Genomic DNA, 14,784 nt, shown 5'->3' with positions numbered 1-14,784 from the left:
GAGTGGCTTGACAAACTCCACCCACTACAAAGGGGGCGGATACAAGACCAGTCACCCTGCACAAGTGGAGACTGCAGCTTTGACTGGTCATTATTAGAAGAAGTTCCAGCAAAGACTGTGGAATAATGCGCAGATCTGGAAGAAACACACAAAGCAGGAACAGACTTGGCTCTTACTTATCCTTTATGATACACAGTCATTTCATAAATTACATGTTATTACATCTTTATTATTATTATTATCATCAACAGAATTATTATCATCAACAACAGAATTCTTTATTGCCCTGCAAGGTTAACATGGCATCATTCCAATCATTTATCATTAAACCAACAGCAGCATGATGGAAGTATTGCCACTGATTTTTGTAGAAACCCCGGATGGATAATTATTGTTTTTTTCTTTAAGTTCCAATATATCAATATTGCTTGATATCTCAGCTAAATATCTTTTCATTAAATCAGAACTGAACCCGTGATAATTACCTGTCCTCAATCTATTGTAGGGCAGTGCCATCTTCTTCTTTCTTGTCTTCCCAAATATGATATTTGATCATCTTGATTGGCTGGGATGACTCCCTGCTGCGTTCATTTATTCCCGGCATGTGCAGGGAAAGCTGGGATTGCCGGGTAATCTGGCCAGACACCTGGAGAGATAAGAAAGGTAAATAGTATAGAAAATTACATAAATCTATCAAGTTCAATCACTAGGGAAATAAACATATCCCAGATACAAAATCCTATGGACAGAGCTGATCCAGAGGAAGGAAAAAATCCCTGGTACAATTTGCATCAACAGGGGAAAAAATTCCTTCCTGATTCCATGAGGCAATCCGATGTTCCCTGGATCAGCAGTCTCTGTTATTTTTACTTTAAATCCTTAATCCCCAGTTATATTCTCTGCTTCTAGAAATCATCCAGCTTTTGCTTAAAGCAATCTATAGAACTTGCTGAAACTACTTCCTGAGGGAGCCGATTCCACATTATCACAGACCTTACAGTGAAGAATCCCTTCCTTATCCGGAGCTTAAACTTCTTTTCCTCCAGACACAAAGAGCGCCCCCTTGTGCTTTGTAATGATCTTACAGTGAGAGTTCTCTATATGGTGATCATATCCCCCATTATACGTCTCTTCTCAAGGGAGAATAGATTCATTTCAGCTAATCTCTCCTCATAGCTGAGCTCCACCATTGCTTTTATTAGTTTAGTTGCCCTTCTCTGCACTCTCTCCAATTCCCCAATATCCCAAAACTGGATTGCATATTCCAGACGTGGTCAGCCAAGGTAGGAGGGATTATTGTAGAATGGATATCACCTGCCCCTTTCTGTAATAATGATGGGTCTGATTGTGTCCTCAAACATTTCCCTGTGGGAATCAATTACTGCCACTAAAATACGTGGATCTGGAAGATTGCCTCCAGGGAATGTTTGAGGGAATGTCAGATTCCCTGTTTTATAAATAGAGGCCTGTTTATAGCAGTGAACTGTGTCACTGAGACAGAAATTTAGTAAGGGGAAATTCTTTTATGGGGACACCTGATCATGTGATCACCTCTCATTTCCTTTGGCTTCTCTAGGACAGGAAGTGAAGGGAAATCTCAGATGAAGCATAGAAAGGAAAAAAACTGGCTGGCCCTTTTTATTTTTCCCCTGATTTATATAAAAGTAAGAAATAAAGGTATTAATTTATGTACATTTTTATCAAAAAACTGGCAACTAGATAAAAGATTGTTCTTTTTCCTGGCTATTTTTAATAATAGTGAAATTTACCAATAGCGATACAAAGTTTCACTTTACATGGAACAGTTACAAATCCTACTCAGCTCTAAAAATCAATAAAAAAATAATTGTTGATCATTGTTATGGAATTTCTTATTTTCTTTTATCATGTATCATCTTTTTGTTACTATTTATTATTATTAATATTATTATTATTTTTATTATTATTACTATAATATTATTTCAATGATTATTATTATAGATGTTATTATGAGATAAGAGAAGATTCCCCCCTCCCAAAATCCATTCCCACTCTTAGGAAGTGCGCAGCTACAGAGGGTATTGCGGTAGGCGGCGGCAGTGTGCGATACCGTAGGGCAGACGGTGGCCGTATTGTCTGTAGTAGAGGCGCACTGTGTGCTCTGTCAGCGGGGAGGGGAGCCGCTCGGAGAAGCGGACATGGCGGAGCGCCGGGCCTTCGCCCAGAAAATCAGCAGGTAACCGCGCCGTCCTTCCCTCTCCTCTCCTGAGGAGGATTCCGACCTGTCCCTGGCCTCTTTTCTTCTCTTTCTGGCCTGATATCCCGCTTGTTTGTCTTTGTATGGAGCCTGAAACCCCCCAGACCTGCCCCACCTCCCCGGGCTATGTGCTGGGACAATGGAGGGGGGGCTGACAGGACAACTGGGGAGCCTGAGCCGGCCCCCCGAGACTGAAATACTTACCAGAGCACCCCCAGAGCCATAGAGAGAATGATACATCACCCCCAGACCCGAACATGCAAAACAATACAGCCAGACCCCCAAATAATACAACACCATGCCCCTGTACCCCAATATAATACACCAGACCCCCCAAATAATACAACACCATGCCCCTGTACCCCAATATAATAATACAACGCCATGCCCCTGTACCCCAATATAATACACCCAGACCCCCAAATAATACAACGCCATGCCCCTGTACCCCAATATAACACACCCAGACCCCCAAATTATACAACAACATGCCCCAGTGCCCCAATATAACACACCCAGACCCCCAAATTATATAACACCATGCCCCCTTTACCCCAATATAATACACCCAGACCCCCAAATAATACAACGCCATGCCCCTGTACCCCAATATAATACACCCAGACCCCAAAATAATACAACACCATGCCCCTGTACCCCAATATAACACACCCAGACCCCCAAATTATACAACAACATGCCCCAGTGCCCCAATATAACACACCCAGACCCCAATAAAAACAGCACAATGCCCCTGTACCCCAACTTAACACACCCAGACCCCAAAATATAACAGCACAATACCCCTGTACCCCAATATAATACACCCAGATTCTAATAGAAACAGCACCATGCCCCTGTACCCCAATATAATACACAAGACCCCAAAATATAACAGCACAATGTCCCTGTACCCCAATATAATACACACAGACCCCCCAAAAAAACAACATAATACCCCTAGACCCCTACATATTACAACACAGCACCCCTATACCCAAATATATTACAACACAATACACCCAAACCCCCCAAAAAACAGTATAATGCCCCTGTACCCCAATATAATACACCCAGAACCCAAAATATACCAGCAGGACACCCCCAGACTTCAACCTAATACAATACAGCACCCCAGACCCTGATATAATATAACACAATACACCCAGACCCTGATATTTATAATCTAACACCCAAACACCAAAATATTATAGCATAATACCCTTGTGCCCCAAAATAACACACACAGTCCCCAAAATAATACAACACAGCACCCTTGTACCCCAATATAATACAACACAGTACACCTAGACCCCGAAATAAACCGCACAATGCCCATGTACCCTGATATATTACACCTAGACCCCAGAATAAAACAACAGATTACACCCAGACCCCAACATAATACAACACAGCACCTCTATACTCGAATATAATATAACACAATATACCCAGACCCCGATATAATATAATCTAACACCCCAGACCCCAAAATAATACAGCACAATACCGCTGTATCCCAATTTATTACACCTAAACCCTCATATAAAACAACACACACCCCCAGTTCCCAATGTAATAGAACAAGATACACCCAGACCCCAATATAATACAGCACATGACCCCTGTAGCCTGATATAATACAATACAGCACCCCTGCACCCAAATATGTTACACCCAAACCCTGCTATAAAACAACACAGCACCCCCAGATCCCAATATAATATAACACAGTACCCCTGTAGTCCAATACATACCAAGAGAAAACTCTCAGACCCAGATATAAAACACAGCACACCTGTACCCTAATATAATACACCACAGCACCCGCTGACCTAAGTATAATACAACACAATGCAGCTATACACCAATATAATACACCCAGACCCCCAGATCCCACTAAAACACAACACCCTCAGACCCTGAAAAAATGCAAAATGGCCCCGAGACCACAAAACAATGCACACCCATAGACCCTGATATAATCCCAATATAATAGACATCATCTCAAACCCCAAAACAATCTATGAACCTCATATAATAATAATCCCCCAGATAATATATGTTCCATCAGATCCTTATACTTTGTAACACATCACCTCAACCCCAATATCCTTCAACACCGTGCCCCAGGACATTTCAATTGATGCCCTTTATTGGCTAACTAAGTTATTACAAATACAAGCTGCCAGAAGGTCTTGAATCACTTTAAACTCTGAATTCTTGAATGTTTCTGCAACCTACATACTTATTTATAAATTTGTACACAAATTATACAATGAAGAAGTAAATATATATATATAAATGTATTCGTTCAACACATGACCCGCAGACCCCAATATAATAAACCAATTCCTCCCCAAATCCTGATAAAATTATTGTATTACCCTTACTTGTAAATCATAACATTATCCCCTGATCTCCATTTGCCATGATCCCCAGATAAGTATAGTGTACCCAGGTCCCGGTATATTTATTACAACGTACCCAGGTCCCAGTATATTTATTACAGCGTACCCAGGTCCCAGTATATTTATTACAGCGTACCCAGGTCCCGGTATATTTATTACAGCGTACCCAGGTCCCGGTATATTAAAACAGCATACCCAGGTCCCGGTATAATTTTAACAGCATACCCAGGTCCTGGTATTTTGATTACAGCATACCCAGGTCCCGGTATAATCATTGCCCAGCTTCATCCTTCATTCAGTTTCGGACCAGACCATAAAAATGAATGTTTTTCTCTTGGCTTATTTCTCATAGATCGGTCCTTGTGTGACTTTAGAAACGACCTTAGGAACTGTTTACACTGACTACTATATGGTTCATCTATAGATGATGATTTTACGTGTCTTATTTTTTGTTTGTGTTTTTGCATAGTGCAGTCTTGCAGTGTAATTAAAGTAGATGTAAACCCAAACATGCAGGTTCTCCCCGTGTTTGTGTGGGTTTCCGCGGGGTACTCCGGTTTCCTCCTACATACAAAAAGATGCTCTTAGGTTAAGTGGCTTTCCCCCAAAATTCGCCTTATTCTGTGTTAATGACATTGGGACATGGTGAGCTAGTGAAAAGTTTAATACTTAATCCCCAGATATTACTATAGTCCCCCAGATCCTTGTATATTGTAACACATAACCTCAACCCCAATATCCTTCAACACCTTGCCCCCCCCCCCATAAAGTTCAATTGATGCCTTTTATTGGCTAATTTAGATATTAAAAATACAAGCTGTCAGGATGTCTTGAATCCCTTTTCATGCTTTATACTACTACTACATATACAACCTATGCACTTTGTAAAGCTCTGCGTAATATGTGGGCAATATATAAATACTGTGTAGTAATAATAATAATAAATGACAGGCTATACTCTGCAGCCGCAGTGCAGTTATCGCTTCCTCAATCCACAGAACCCCTGCCCCAGGGGAGACACTACATGTACCGTCTCCCCGCAGCAACCCAATGGAGAATGAACGAGGGTGTCAGTGAGCGGGTTAGTACCACTCACTGTCATACCTGCAAATGCTGACGTGTAGGTGGCTGCTGGAAAGACGCACATGGGCATTTGTTGCCACTGGGTCTAAACCTATTAGTAGTTTCATATTAGCTATTGATCTCCTGCATCCTCTTCCAGTTTCCATCCCTGTGCATTACTCAGGGCAGATCATTTGCACCAACATTCTACCATGCCTATATAGTATGTGTTAAAACCACTACTTGTAATCTCCATCATAGAAAAGGCATGAGCATTATTGGAAGACAGGGACTAAGCATTGTCGCCTTTTACTAGCACATGAACAAGGACTTTCATAGCAGGATCACTAGGTTTTATCAGTGGAATACTAACCGTATGCATATGCAGTATTCTCCCCATAGATTTTCTTTAGCTGGATGGGTAGAAGCTGTAAGTGGGTGGTGGCCGTTGTATTGTGAACCAACTTTTCATTAAACACCTAAAAACAGCTATTTGGTCACTGAACAGTGCCGGGCGGAGTGCCCTGCTAAAAGAGGCTAGGGAGAACACTGACATCAGATTTTACATTGGGGAGTGAAGTATGATGGGGAAAGGTTAGTTGCAGGTCTGATTAGGATGCCAGGAATCGACATGGCCCAGTCAGGACACAAAGAGGAAGCCTTAATAATAGTGACCCTGATTTTAAAAATTGTGATCTGCAGATGCAAAGCAAGATTCACTTTATATGCCCCTATTTCACCATCCTTGTATTTGTATTGCCCTCGGCAATGCATTCTGTGCCATGTATGTCTGTTTTGAATTCCATAAATGTTTTACATTGTTGGAATGTGAATCATACCGGAATAAAGTTGACCCACAAGTGTTCCAGTGAATATGTCTTACACATTTTTGACATTTTTCTTCCATGTATTAGCATTGTAGTACTTGTTAGTATTCGTAAGCTGCCATGACTGCACAATGCCATTATGTGTAGTTATTGCTGTACTATCCAAAGCTCCAGAATTGCCAAAAATGCCTACTTGAAAATGCCGATCCCAAATCATGTTTCGTTCTTTAATTTGTCCATGCACTAAAATAGAAAGAGCATTGGAGACTCTTCTATCACTTATTACACTGATGACATCTCAAATGTTGGATTTCCCCTAACTTTCTTTATTAGTGGTAACGGTTACCACAATAATAAAAGGAGGTAAAATTAAGTGTTCTGAGTATAATAAAGGGGGCGAAACTCGTTAGTTAGGGAAAAAAAAAACTTTCCTACTTAGTTTTTACCCTTTCCATACACTTTAAATATACTTTGTTATTTATCTTTATATTTGACATACATCTTAAGGAGGAACTAAAGTAAAAAAAAAAAAAAAAAAGACCCACACTTAGCTTTAGTCCCACAGATCCCTCAGCTTGATCCTGAACCTTACCTTGATCCGGTCCCACGCTGTCCTGGAAATCTTTGTCTCCGCGCCAAGTGCCGCCATCTTCCGTGTTTTCTTTTTGTCTTCTTGCTACGTCACCCAATCTCGCACTGTGCAGGTCTGAGATCAAGTGACGTAACCCGCTGTAAAGGAGGAAAAAAAGAACACCGATCTCACTGCACATGCGCGAGATCGGCATCTATTTCCCAGGATGGGAATGAGCCTCCCAGGATGCATGATGTAGGTATCCCAGGATGCATGATGTAGGTATCCCAGGATGCATGATGTAGGTATCCCAGGAGGCTCTGCACTCCCATTCAGTCTTGAAAAAAATCAGTTACATTTTTACTTTATATATACTGAGTTTTATATATTAGGGTTGTTTAGGTCCGCTTTAAGCTCTAGTTTATAAGCCTTTCCAGATATTAAAAAAGAATGTAGGTATGACATGAATTCTTTCTTATTGGAGGAGACTGACCATTGTATTCCATTGCTTTGTGATTGAACTGATAAACAAAGAGAGTTAATGGGGTGTACACAAATGGCTACTGGTGCATGAAATGTTTGGCGTCCCTGTTCTAGGGACATTTAACTTGTGTATTGTGCGGTTATTGATACTGTAGTTAAAAGCAAATGATAATAGGAAATCCAATCCAGGTTATTAATATTATTATTATACAGTATTTATATAGCGCCATCATATTACGCAGCGCTGTACAAAGTCCATAGTCATGTCACTAGCTGTCCCTCAAAGGGGCTGACAATCTAATGTCCCTACCATAGTCATATGTCATTTATACAGTCTAAGGTTAATTTAGGGGGGAAGCTAATTAACCTCACTGCATGTTTTTGGGATGTGGGAGGAAACCCGAGTACCCAGAGGAAACCCATGCAGACACGGGGAGAACTTGCAAACTCCATGCAGGTTTGTTGAATCACCCAGGTTCTCCTATGATAGTCTATAGCGGTATTTCTCAACCAGGGTTCAGTGGAACCCTATTATCTTTATTATTATTAAACTGTGTGTATATAGCACCAACATATTAAACAGCGCTGTACAATAAATAGGGGTTGAAATTACTGACAAATACAGACAGTGACACAGGAGAAGAAGAGGACTCTGCCCAGAAGAGCTTACAATCTAAAAGAAGGGGAAAATTGCACAAAATAGGATAAGGTTCTTCCTGAGGTTACGGGGGGTTCCTTGAACAATTTGCACCTCTCAGGTCATACTAAGTGACCCCAATGATCTTTTTGGCTATCTGTAAGGGTGACATTCTTCCTAATGCCGAGCAATGTAAGAGGAATTCTTCCCACTGACCACCACACTAATATACTGTGAGCTGTGGATATAGGAATTGTAGCCGGGGTACCCTGAAAGTTCTTTAAGGGTTCCCCCATGTTAAAAAGGATGAAAAAGGCAGATCTATCATCTCCAGTCTTGGAGGCCTTTAAAAAATCAGGTGTGTAATGATCAAATATGGCTGCACCATAGTAGCAAAGTTATAATTCTTTCACACACTGATCTGATCGTTTACAATAAACTCCTGGATTGTAAGCTCTTCGGTGCAGGGTCCTCTCCTTCTCCTGTGTCACTGTTTAATGTACAGCGCTGCTTTATATGGTGGCGCTTTATAAATCCGGTTTAATAATAATAACTGATCTCCGGTGTGTCTGTGATTGCAGATTTCCACAAGCTCTTGAATATCTTTTTTCCTTTTGAAGCTCTCATGCATAAGAGGGATCCAAACAATTACCAGAACGAGTCACTGGTTTAATTTTCTGTCATTTAGAAACAAAAAACTGCTACACGAAGAATCCCCAACCTGTAATTATCTCCCCTCGTTTGGTGACTCTATCAACATGTGACCGGGAATTTTCTTTTTATAACCCTAGAAAACGGGAAGTCACTCATCCTACACACAGAGGAAAAGGAGGATGAAAAAAAATCTTTCTATCTGTTTAGATTTTAGGGGTTCGTGCTTTTTGCTTGTTTACTTTTTCTTTCTTTGTACAGAAAGAAAATAAATGTGGTACAGTGTGGTTTTCCTGCGGTACAACCATGTAATATACCACAGGAAACCACATAGATACTGAGATATTTGTCTGTTCTCATTTATCTGTATCTAGCCAAATATTTTACAATGGGGTGGCAGTGAGTTCTGTATGGGTGGAGGTCCTGTATAAGAAGGTTAAAAATTATCTCCGTAGCTGGGGGAACTATTATTAGTTGAAAACCCTAATACAAAGCAGATAAACTTGTAACCTCATCCAGCAGCAGCCATACTAAACCTAATGCCTGGGTCTTTTGAAACCTGTGAGTCGTGTATATACTTAATACAATATTGGAGTGATTTGAGTATTTCTTCCAGATTCACCTGGCAGCAGCTTCTTGTGTTAAAGACCAGACTCTGCTTCTTCCTCTTCTTGTACAGTGTTGCCAGTCTTGTCTCCGCCCCCTCTTGTAGTTTTCTGCAGGCAGCCTGTAGTGGGTGGGGCTGCTAGGCTCCTCCCACAACTCATCACAATGTATAGCACAGTGAAGATGTCACTACTATTTTAATAACAGGGTTTGCAAAGGTATTAGCTGCACACAAACTGGATTTGTTTCCTTTGAGGAATTTATTGTTACCCCTCAGAAATGGCAATGAGTATGTTATTATATTATACAGTTTTTTTCTAACATAATATGCAGCGCCTTACAATGTCCATAGTCATATCACTAGCTGTCCCTCAAAGGAGCTCACAATCTAATGCCCCTACCTCAGTCATATGTCATTATTATAGTCTTAGGTCAATTTTTGGGGGTAAGCCAATTAACCTAACTGCATGTTTTTTTGAATGATACCGTGTTTCCCCGAAAATAAGACACTGTCTTATATTTTTTTGGGCTTCCAAAAACACACTAGGTCTTATTTTCAGGGTAGGTCTTATATACTTTTTTTAATGAAAAAAAAACGCTTACCATATTCATGTAGAACAATGTACATTTGAGAGTTTTATATGGTGACCCAATTGTAAATTAAACTCTTCATTGATTCATTGCTACCGGTATTGGTTACTGAATTCAGCATTTCTCTTCTTGCACTGTTACTGTATTAAATCAGCCAGCTTGTCCTTACAAACCTAAAATCAGCACAAAATGTGGCTGGGGCAATGATTGCTCACATTTTTATTTTTATTTTTTATTTTTATACCGTAATTGTGCTGGTTAAAATAAAAAAAAAAACTTACCTTATCAGAAGACGCGAGCGGAGTTCCTGGCTTCTGACAGGCGAAGTGCATGTAATATCACTCCGCCTGTGACAGGAGCCGGAACTACAAGGCAAGCATCGGCTTGTGCGGCTCCGGAGTGTGTACGCCCGTGTACGCCCGTTGTCTCCCGCTCGGTATTTTTTTTTTCTTTTTCTACTAGGTCTTATTTTCGGGGTAGGTCTTATATTAGGGCAGGTTGGGGGGGGAAGTGCTAGGTCTTATTTTCGGGGTAGGTCTTATTTTCGGGGAAACACGGTATGATGATATTCATAGGAATAGTTAGCAGGTAGAACAGCCTTTCAGCCCTAGGTTACTCACTCAGCATAGAAGGCCAAAACATATAAAACAAGAATGAATCATAAAAAAGAAACAAAACAATACACCAACAAATATAATTTTTGGAAAGGTTGTAGCAATATACAGAATTCCACAAACGGACACTTGTTTTAGGCATGTACGCGACGCGTTTTGCCTGTAGTTACCTGCTTCTTCAGAAGCATACAGAAATTGTCCTACAATCTTAGTGCTCTTATCCTAAGGGTTAACAGTAAAAAAGAAAAAAGCCCGTCAAAGGAGAGGCCTGCTGAGTGTTATCATAGAGGCAGGCAAGCTGTATCAATAAACATGAGTATGGCGGCTCAGTGGTTAGCACTCTGGCCTTTTGCAGCGCTGGGTCTCATGTTCGAAACTCAGCCAGGACACTATCTGCGTGGAGTTTGCAGGTTCTCCCCGTGTTTGCGTGGGGTTCCTCCCATATCCTGAAAAAACATGCAGTTAGGTTTATTGGCTTCCCCCCAAAATTGACCTTAGACTGTAATAATTACATATGACTATGGTAGGGACATTAGATTGTAAGCTCCTTTGAAGGGCAACTAGTGACATGACTATATGGACGTTGTACAGCGCTGTGTAATATGTTGGCACTATATATATATACTGTGTAATAATAATAATGAGTTTTAACTGGCAAACAACAACTTGCCAAAAACTCCCTACTATTTGGCCTTCTCTGGGTATGTGATCAACTCAAGACTGAAAGGCTCTTCTCTTTGCTAATTTTGTCATGTCATAAAATCATAGGGATGTAGCATTCTTTTTGATATTATAGGGAATCACTTAACAGTGTTCTCTCCAGCCCCATTTTAGCCGGGTGTACCACCTGGAACTTTTCAGTAACCACCCTGCTGTTTTTGGGTGGTATTGTATTGTGACCCACCCAAAAACAGCCGGGTGGTAACTGAAAATTGCCGGGTGGTGCACCCAGCTAAAAGGGACTGTGGAGAACACTGGAATATATATCCGGTGGTCCAGCATATTTGACCTGAATGGGAGTAGTGAGGTAAGTACTGACTGCTTACCATCCCTCCTTTTACTTTTCCTTCTGTAGACAAATACAAGTTTGCTTTAAAGATTGCGCTTCTAATGATATCAAACACCGTGCCAAAAGGACTTATCGGATGTCCACTCTGTCCTCTGGCTCTGTTCGGATTTATGATTGGTTACCCCGTGCCTCCTCTCTTTACACTGCGTTATTGACCAGCGTATATCTGTCTGGATAAGATTTATGTGGTTATATCTTTTCCTTTTTTTTTAAAGTAAATACGCAGTTTCTGGCCATTTTTCATCGGAGCTGGGACAGGAATTCCATTAGTCAGCACTGCACAAAGATCTATTGACTTCTTTGCTGCTCTTGCATTTTTCTCTGATAGATATTTTATTCTTAGTGCCTGGATAGCTGCTGGGTATTTCCACCAGAAAGGGCTCTCTGTATTTTTCTTTTCTTTTGTATTTCAGATTGCAGCCTGACTATTACCATGTTGTCATAAAAATATATATTAATGCGTACCTAAACTCAAAATTTTTATTTTACATAGAAGGGTAGACAACCCTGGTATTTAACATAAATATTGTATTTTATTTTTAAAAAAGGGTGCAGCACCTTCCCCCAGCAATCAAGACTGAATGGGAGTGCAAAGCCTCCTGGGATACCTACATCACGCATCCCAGGGGGCTCTTGGCTACTCCTTCTGTGCATGCCCTGATTTAGGGCATGCACAGAAGGAGCCCTTTCTTTAATGGAAGAAAAAAATTGCGGATCTCAAGCATGTGCAGTGAGATCGGCAATATTTTTCCCCATCTACATCACCCGATATCACGCCTGCGCAGTGAGAGATCGGGTGATGCAGGAAGAAGAACCTAAAAGAAAAGAGAAGATGTCGGCGCCCGGGCTGAAGACGGATACCGGGACAACGTGGGACCCAAATGAAGAAACCTCCGGAGGGATCTGCGGGATTAAAGGTAAGTGTATTTTTTTTATTTTGGGTAAAGTTCCGCTAATTACTACCAAATATTAATCCAAAGAAGGATGAGAGAATAGACCAATATTGGCACATCCTAGGTAGAAAAGAACGAGACTTTTAAGGCATAATATCTCCATCAAACAGTTTAAGATAAAACCATAAATTTATTATACAATACAATAATTTACTTATAGTTAAAACAATGAAACCATGACAAAAATTCCAATGAAAAAGTCTCATTTATTGTTCGATGCGTTTCATAGACAAAGTCCACTTCATCAGAAACAAACTTATTAATAAATATACAAATTAAGTCCCTGATGAAGTGGACATTGTTTATGAAACGCGTCAAACAATAAGCTTGGGTTGGAAGAAGCTGTAGGTGGGTGGCAGCCCCTATGTTGTGACCCAACTCATCAGTAACCACCCAAAAACAGCCAGGTGGTGAAAAGTGACGGGTGGTGGACCCAGCTAAAAGGGGCTGGGGAGATGAATTAGATAGGAGCTGATGTTTTAATAGCAAAATTAAAAAAAAAAATAATTTTAAGGAGATCCTCGCTGGCTCCAGGTTGATATGCAAGGGTAATTTTTTAATAATGACAAATATTAAAATGACTTGTTTATGCTGTGTAAATTTTTAATAATTTTGAAGTTATCCAAATTTAGCCCAAGGAGTAGATTTTCAGGAGAGCAGATTAATGAAATTCTTAATTAATCATAACATATTCCCTTTTAATGTATTCCCCTTGAGGAATCAACCACATTACACATCTTCTGATATTTCTTCTTTCGTGGTATTTTCCGATAGACCAGACCTGGGTTAGGAAGTCTGGGTGCTATGTGCAATTAGGGTAGGTTCGGATCTGCTTTGGGATTAGGCGGTCATGTGCAGTCCCATGGGTGGCACCCTGCCAGCCGCCCTATTACTTGCACCACATGGCTGGTTCTTGAGAATTGGTGTCTGCACATATGACAGCTGGCGGCACTGGTACGACTCACTGCTGCCCCCTATTCATTCCCTATGGTGCTGCCGCAGGGCGCACTACCATGTACCATCTCCCCATACGGCAGCAGTTTCCTGGCATGAGAAAGTAGTAACCATACCACAACCTCACCACCAGTGTGAACCTAGACCTAGTAAACAGGGACATGGAGTTTCTTCAGCACAGATTTAATTTGAGTGCCCACATGCACCTTCTTGATCCATAATGGCCCCCAGCAGCAATCTCAAGTCTTTTGCATTTCAATACAGAATATGCTTTACAGACCAACATGCAGAAAATAATATAAATGCACATATGTTAAGAGAAGATTTGATGTTAAAAATGAATGGGTCTTGATTGTAAGCTCTCCTCTCCTCCTCCTGTGTCACTGTCTGTATCTGTCTGTCATTTGCAACCCCTATTTATTGTACAGGGCTGCGTAATATGCTGGCGCTATATACATCCAATTTATAATAATAAAAATTACCAGATTTGTGTTGCCCCAGCAGCAAATATTTACATTTTTTTTGCCCCTCTTCCACGTTCTTTATATCTGTGGAGTAGAATGTAATCCTCCCTGTTCCAGCTCTAGCAAATCAGTGCTGTCATATGGGAAATCCAAAGCCATGGGTGCATCAAAGGAAATATATTGCTTTGTTATGTGTGAGCACAGATTTAGTTTAAAAAAAACTCCTTTGTGAAATCGCTCATCGGGCTGGTTCTGCGAAGGAAAAAAAAAATGTGTATTTTCAAACTCACATAAACAAAAGAAAAAGAGTGAATAAATGAATGGCCTTTGTAGCCAATTTAACCCTCATAGTGTACAGTTAGGTCCATAAATATTTGGACAGAGACAACTTTTTTTTCTAATTCTGATTCTGTACATTACCACAATTAATTTTAAATGAAACAACTCAGATGCAGTTGAACTGCAGACTTTTAGCTTTATTTCAGTGGGTTGAACAAAAAGATTGCAAAAAATGTGAGGAACTAAAGCCTTTATTTACACAATCACTTCATTTCAGGGGCGCAAAAGTAATTGGACAAATTAAAAAGCTGAAAATAAAAAATTAATTTCTAATACTTGGTTGAAAACCCTTTGCTGGCAATAACAGCCTGTAGTC

The 14,784-nt window shown here is 40.5% G+C and overlaps 1 protein-coding gene across 1 annotated transcript in view; it reads left to right on the top strand.

The window, feature by feature from the left end:
• The first annotated feature begins 2,139 nt into the window (after positions 1 to 2,139).
• The window catches only part of DOCK7 (dedicator of cytokinesis 7), a 123,257-nt gene continuing 110,612 nt past the window's right edge, over positions 2,140 to 14,784 (top strand). The window contains 1 exon segment of the mRNA XM_072420705.1: positions 2,140 to 2,215. Within this exon segment, the coding sequence (XP_072276806.1) occupies positions 2,178 to 2,215 (38 nt within the window). The 5' untranslated portion in view covers positions 2,140 to 2,177.

This window comes from Pyxicephalus adspersus, chromosome 8 (genome assembly GCF_032062135.1).
Source record: "Pyxicephalus adspersus chromosome 8, UCB_Pads_2.0, whole genome shotgun sequence".
NCBI classification, from domain to species: Eukaryota; Metazoa; Chordata; class Amphibia; order Anura; family Pyxicephalidae; genus Pyxicephalus; species Pyxicephalus adspersus.
This window is presented reverse-complemented; position numbering and strand designations above follow the sequence as displayed.